A 7376-nucleotide genomic window follows, 5' to 3' on the forward strand; every position below is an offset into this window, starting at 1 on the left:
AAATATACGTTTAATAATTTTTTTTATCACCTTTCAAACCATTTTTCATTACTGTCTTCATTTAATTCTGTTACATTTGTCACATACATCTCTACAATGCACAGGGACAGCTATTCATATGCTATCATTTAACTATTTTGGGATCAATATGCAATTAATAGGAATCAGTGTGGAAAAGAATACCACCTTTTTCTGGAAGCAGATTCATATGTATTTCTATAGCACCTTAAGGAGCTCAAAGTACGTTCTTAGCATTCACTCTGGTGTCTTTTTGGTGTCATTAGGTAAGGGCACTGGTAAAAATGAGAATTAGTGACTTTCTATAGGAAAAAAGAAAAGCACAGAACATAGAGTGTCATCCTGCAGGTCAACAGGAGACTAACGGGACAGTATTGTCATCAATGACATGATGCTGGTGTCACAATAGAAACTTGGGCTTTTTGCTCAGCTTTCTAGTGTATGCACTACATGTTAATATAGTCCACATTAAAAGATACAATGTTTTCTTTTGATTTCAACATCTCTCTTTGGATGGACATAATTAACTAAAAGGGCAGAACAGTCAATTCCCACCAACTGAGCTTCCTCACCATGCAGTTACTTCCTGCAGTTTTTCACGTGAGCTCAGGAGTGCCATAAATCATAGAGCTGACCTCTGCTTCTCCATTAAAAACCAAATCAAACGTTACCATTTCAGCAGGTTCAGAACTGCGACCAGAAGGGGGAAACCAAAGACCAATGGTCATTCCTTTCAGTGGGGCATTTGTGGCCACTATAGTCTTGGACAGTGGCCATGAGTAGCACTCTTACAACCAACCAGATCCACAAAATTAATTTTAATTAGCTTAGGTATCTTAACTTTTCTCCACAGGGTATGTGAGGACAAGCGCCCGCTGGGCACAACAGGTGAGACAGGCCTTTCCATCTGACTCCCACTCCGTGCTTTCTCATGAGACTGGGGCCAAGAGAAAAGGACCTCCAGGCTATGTTGTCTCATATCAAAAGAGGAAGATTTGGTTTTTGATTTAAATGCACTGGAAAATGGCAGTAATGTTTTCCACTTCTACAAGGCTGAATCACAGACACATAGTTACTCAGGAAGGAAGACGGGCCAATTGCCTGAACACATTCACACCATTCTTACCCAGAAAAAGGAAATGTACATAAATTTCAACCATATTCTTTCTTTCTTGAACCACCCTGGCACCTCCTTTCCACACCGTGTGCAGGCTACACACGTGTCCTATGAATTGTCCACTCTTTTCCAGAGAAACCTCAAGGATAAGAACACCAAACTGAACAGTGGGGTGTTTCAGATATTTCACCAGCAAAGCACCCAACTGCTTCTTCCAGGGTGAATAAATAAGTTCATCCCCATTCAAATTTCTCTTGGGACAGTGCAGAGCAAGGACACTAACTGCATCTTAGTTCTGCTTAAGGACCAACACAAACATAAAACATTAAAAACTTAATGTTTGGGGTTTCTCTTTTTTCCTTCTTTTAGAAAAATGAGAACATGGCAAAATTTTCAGAAAATAAAAGCCCCTTCCTTCCAGGTTTTCACATTTCTAGCCTTTTTCTAAAAGTGCTTACTAAACATATACACTTCAGAAAGCCACCAGCTAAACACAGACACCTACCTGTGTGGAAAGGAGTGCAAAGAAAGATTAAGGAAGGTTAACACCCCTGGGAGAATGTTCGTGAAAACCTTACAGTCAAAAGAGTGAAAGGAAAAAAAAGCATCAAGAAAATGTTCCGAGAGAACGTGAAATACAAATACAGACAAATAATACAGATCCAAACAGAGCAAACTAGTTAGAAGCACAAATGCCATGCTTTCTGGAACCAGTAGGGGTGGATGAACCCCCGCACTACTGTCTTGAGATAATCTTTAAACCTTAAAATTAAAACTATCTCCTGAAGTCTTATTGAGCCAAAACAATAGTTTATAAGTGTGTCTGCCTTGAGCAATGGGATCCTTCAAAGATTTATGTATGTGAGTCAAATTGACAACAGCAACTCAAAAGGTTTGGTAGCTTTGGGGACAGTGACTTTTAAGTCAGTGGTTGTGGAACCACTTGGAGAAAGATGGCAAGAATGTTTGCCCAACTTGGAAAATGTAACCAACGCCACTGAGCTGTACATGCTGGATGGTTGAAATGGTGTAGGGCTGTGTACATTTTCACCAGCCCCCTCCCCTACGAAAAAGATGTCATCAAGAGACAAATGACTGACAAAATGACGTTGGGCAGCAAAGCAGCAAAACCCTAAGAGAAAATAAAACACGGAGGACAAAAGAGAGAAATATATGCAGGCAGTTCCCATCCCAGGTTACAAATGTCTGACATATACAACCTGAGTTACCAACCAAGCCCCATAAAACCTATTAGAATATTAAAAATCTGAGGTGCATACAATGGTTCGTAATAACGAACAAGCACTGCTTTGCAACATGCATCAAAACATTGCTATTAGTACTGGATTATGTTAAAATGTTTTAGTGTGTCTGAAGTGTTTCTTTAATATCTTTTATACACAGAAAGGTACGTTATATACTAAGACAAACATGTGACTGACATTAGATACGAACTGTTCCCACTTACACACAAATTCGACCTGCAGACAGACCTAGGAATGGGGGACACTGGCGAGGCTACTGCCGCTTTCCAGTGCATTTCCTGTACCTGTGCATTAGTGGATACCTGGTTATGGAGATCAGTGGCTAGGAATAATAAATTCACTTTCAAAAACTGTTTCTCTGAAGAGCATGGTAGGTAAAGAAGGGCCTGCACTTTTGCATAAAGGTACCGGATAAACAGGGGAGCAAGGTAACAGATTTGGGACCAGCCAAATGGAAACCCCTGCAAGGTCTCAGGAGGAAGGAAAAGGTTCCTCCCCGGAAATCTGACTCCACGCTGTGAAGTCCACCAGTCGCTGGCTCCCTGCAGTGCGGGCCCACTTAACCCCTCGGTCTTGGGAGCTGGGTTGCACTTGAGCCTGGAACGCGTGCTCATTTCCACGGCACACGTGGAAGGCCCGCTGGGGAGCTCGCGGGTCACGGAGCCCCACTTCCTGCTCCAGCGCCTCCAGGTGGGAAGGCTGGGCTCTGGGGTGACCTGCCGCCGTGGGCTGTGGCCGGGCCCAGCCCTGGGGAAGCAGGCGGCTCAGCGCCAGGCCCGGGGCGCGCGGGGCGCGGGCGGGCCCTGCTCCTGCACCGGCGCCGCTGCCTCCGGGTCCGCACTCCCGTCGCTCTTGTCGACCAGGCGCGCCCCGCTGCCTGCAAACGTGTCGCAGCGCACGGAGCTCTCCTCCTGCACCGGGCGGCCCGCCGGCTCGGCCGGGTCCCCGCCGCCACCGCCTGCGACGCCCTCCTGCGACGTCTGGCTGACGTAGACCACGATGATGTCACCCTTGAAATTCATGACCTGCCCGCTGGAAATGAACGTGGAGTTACTGTTTCCAGTCACATTTCCTACAGGGGGAGAGGGAGAGAGAACATGGAGAGGGTGATTCAGCGGGTCTTGTGAGCGGGAGACTCCTGTCCCGTCCAGGCCTCCCCAGGTGGGGAGCGAGCTCACTAGCCGCTGCAGGACCCGGCTGGGGTCAGATGGACCAGGAAGGGACGCCAAGGCCAAGGCCAGGTGAAGGCTGGGGCCTCCCAGGTTCCAGAAGGGTCCCAACAGAGCTCAGTCCCGAGGGCCACAGGCCAAGTGGGCTCAGGATTAATAACATTACTGAAAACGCGCTGGCTGGGTGGGTGAGCACCGGCTACTAACTGAACGACTGAAGGTTCCAGTCAATCCAGAGGTGGCTGGGAAGAAAGGCCTGGCGATCCCCGCCGGCAAGAGCACAGCCACTCAACACCCTGCGGAGTGCAGTTCTACTCTGAAACACAGGGGGCGCCATGAGCCACAACCAGCTCAAGCCAACTGGTATAACACATCTCCTCAACAGATTATTAAAAAAAAAAAAAAAAAAAACTCCTGGAAAACACATTTAAAAAACTGAAATGACACACACACACAAATCCTATAAATCATTCTTTCCTTCTGTTTCTGATCCCTGAGGTGTGTTTTGTCCCTACGGGTTCTATAATTTCTTTGTGGGTACCTAGATTTAGCCAATCTTTAATGAATAGGTCTGTTATAAAAACAGAAAGATCAACACGTTAGGAGACCTGCTACCTCTTACTAGTTTTCTATGTTAAAGGCAATTTTCCAGAAATGTCTTCGGCTAAAATAAGAGCTACAAACCCAGGAGATCCAGAATGGTCTGCCACTTAGCACTACAGACAGAATCTTCTAGCCTGACTAGAGGACTTCACCATGTTTATCTCATATGGTTCCGCACTGTTCACCTTCCTCATCTTTCCTTTTCTCTATTGTACAAAAGAAAAACAAACTCACTGCCGTCGAGTCGGATCCGACTCATAGCGACCCCTCCTTGGGTTTCCGAGGTGGTATCACTATGGAAGCAGATTGCCCAACCTTTCTTCTGAGAAGTAGCTGGTGGGTTTGAACCGCCAGCCTTCTGGTTAGCAGTCAAGTGCCTTAGGCACTACGCCACCAGAGCTCCCTTCCCTATGGTAGCCCAGCTTAATAATCATTTCTACAAATAAAACTAGGTTTCTGTCACCAATCCCTAAACTTGGAAGACATATTTTAGATGATCTGAGTAAAATACCAACAGGCACATAGGAAATTCCCCTTGGGGAACCTCCCCCCACCCAGAGGCTACCCCCAAGAGAAGCCAAAACTGAGGCACAGTGAGAAGCCTGTGAAAACACGGGGACTTCAGATGGAAGCAACACTTCAAAAGTCACTGGGGGAGGTCGGTGACTAATGCTGTTTGTTCTGTAGGCAGCTATGTGGGGTACGTGCCAAGACAGAAGTCATAATCCCCCAAGAACATGGGAGAGGCCAGCTCGTATCTTCATTTACCAGCTAGTCAGACTGACCCCAGCTCTCCACGCCCTCTGCGATACACCAAGAGGTGCCCATAACATATGGTGTACTCTAAGCTAGGTGTCCACTCACCCGTATGTCTAATCTTTCTGCTCCCACCAATCCTCACTCAGAAATTCAATCAAATATACAGAATGCAAAGTGTTGAAACGTAACTGCAGAAAAAAGAAAGGAAACGCTTCTATGAAAACTCAAGTGAGTGCTTTGCAGGGACCCAAATAAAAGTGGGTCACTCAAAACAAAACAACAAGCTGCTGAATGGGTGTGGGCAAGGCAGCTATTAAAAAAGAAAGAAATAGTAAGAGTCTAGAAGGATCGTGAACTACAGGTAGTTTTTGCAAATGTTTGTATTCTCATTCCAGGAAGAATATAAAGGAAGAGATAGATATACTGGAAATTCAGACAGTGTGGTTAACGCAAAAAAGGCCCAGGAAACTGTAATCAGACAATAAAAATGGCCCTGTATTAACAAATAGTCCATGTGTGAATGGAAGTTACATGTTTGAACATACAAAGATGCTTAAGACATGAACTTGAAAAATAATTCTCTGCTTTTGGAGACCCTGGATAGAGTGGGAGAATCATGTGGAACAAAACTCAAAATCATAAAAAAGACAAGGCTTACTGGTCTGACAGAAACTGGTGAAAACACTCAGACTATGGCCCCTAGTCACCCTTTAGGCCTGGAACTGAACTCACTCCTGTGGCTTCCAGCCAAACAACAGACTGGAATGTAAGGTGAATATTTATGCCAGGTAGGTACACTCCTTAGAACAGTCAGTCATGGGAGATCAGAAGGGCAGTATTTGCACAGGGAGACAGCTCAGAGGACAGGAATACATAGGAAAGAAGGGCACAGGGAAGAGGTAACCACAGGGAGGAAGTGGGAAGAGAGCTGTTACATTATGGGGAAATTGCAGTCAACATCATGAAACAAAATATGTATGAATTGCTGTACAGAAAATGAATACGTTTTGTAAACTCTCACCCCAATCACAGTAATAATAAAAACAATCCTCTGCTTTCAATGACTTCCTCAAGTGACTCAAGCACAAGGCTTCAGCAGCAGTGAGCGTAACAGTCCACAATCCTGAAGAGGTTTGTCTGAGGGAATCACCAGTCAGTAGAAAAACTCAAAGTGGAAAATAAACAATAATGTGTGTATCACCAACGTGCTATTCTAATTTAAAACATACCAAACCCAGCCCCCTGCTGGCAGTCAATGCCAACTCGCAGTGACCCTATAGGACAGAGTGGAACTGTCCCACAAGGTTTCCAAGGCTGCAAATCTTTATAGGAGCAGACCGCCTGCCACATTTTTCTCCTGTGGAGCAGCTGGTGGGTTCAAACTGCCGACCTTTCGGTTAGCAGGTGAGCATGGAACCACTGCGCCACCTGGGCACCTTTAAAACCTATCAGGTGTCTTTAATAGAACGGTAACATTAGTTGCCTGAAGGATGATTTTCTCAGCACGGTTCCTCCACTTTTCTGTTGTCACGTCACTGATGGCCGGTTCCGGCTGTTCTCCCACGTAACCACTCTAAGCAGCGCCTGATGAAGTACGGTTTTGAACTCATCCTCATCTCTTCCTTGTCCTCTTCATATTTAGACTTACCTGTTTATGTCATGGCTAAATATGATTTCTGTCATTTTTATTCTATTTTCCAATAAATCATCGTCATGAATCCACTGGCATTTACCTTTTTTCTTGCTGACACCTTCAGTCTGCCTCAGCTCACGCTAAAAACCTTTTTTAACCATTATCCTGCATATCAGAATTCTGTGTAAAATTCTCCACCTTAAGGTTTTATTCCATGCCACTGCCCCATGGCAAATAGTATCCTTGATATTTATATCTTAAAAATCTTGCAGAACCTCTATATTTGATTTCTATTTTTTTCCAAAATGCAACTCAAAATCTTTTGCCTAAGTGACATAGTTAAACATTCTAGAACCCCTGGATCTATAGACTGGATCAAGAATATTATTCCTAGAGGATAAGTGGGTAGGGAGAAGAGGGAGGACAAAAATAAGGTGTTTAAATCCTTGGTAACTGAGATGCAAAGGAAAAACAAAACGCTTTGCCCTCAAGTTGGATCGGACTCACAGCGACCCCTCCTTGGGTTTCTGAAGCGATATCACTACGGAAGTAGATTGCCCAACCTTCCTTCTGAGGAGTGGCTGGTGGTTTGAACCACCAACCTTCTGGTTAGCAGTCAAAATGCCTTAGGCACTACACCACCAGAGCTCCCGGGATGCAAAGAAAACCTACCTAGAAAGAGTGGGAGACCCCCAGACAAGTTAATTCTTCAAGTGTTTCTTCAATGAAGGTATACAATTAGTTACAGTATCACTTCTGACCAATTCGGAGCCTATGCTCTATCCAAGCTGACTTTGGTGAGAGACAGCAAA

At 45.0% G+C, this 7376-nt stretch overlaps 1 protein-coding gene across 1 annotated transcript in view; it reads right to left on the reverse strand.

Annotated features, from left to right (window-relative positions):
• Positions 1-3164: 3164 nt before the first annotated feature.
• The window catches only part of TNFRSF11A (TNF receptor superfamily member 11a), a 94855-nt gene continuing 90643 nt past the window's right edge, over positions 3165-7376 (reverse strand). The window contains exon 9 of the mRNA XM_007935541.1: positions 3165-3472. Within this exon, the coding sequence (XP_007933732.1) occupies positions 3165-3472 (308 nt within the window). The remainder of the gene's footprint in view (positions 3473-7376) is intronic.

This window comes from Orycteropus afer, unplaced genomic scaffold (assembly GCF_000298275.1).
Source record: "Orycteropus afer afer isolate SDZICR_OR568_19922 unplaced genomic scaffold, OryAfe1.0 scaffold00029, whole genome shotgun sequence".
Taxonomy (NCBI): domain Eukaryota; kingdom Metazoa; phylum Chordata; class Mammalia; order Tubulidentata; family Orycteropodidae; genus Orycteropus; species Orycteropus afer.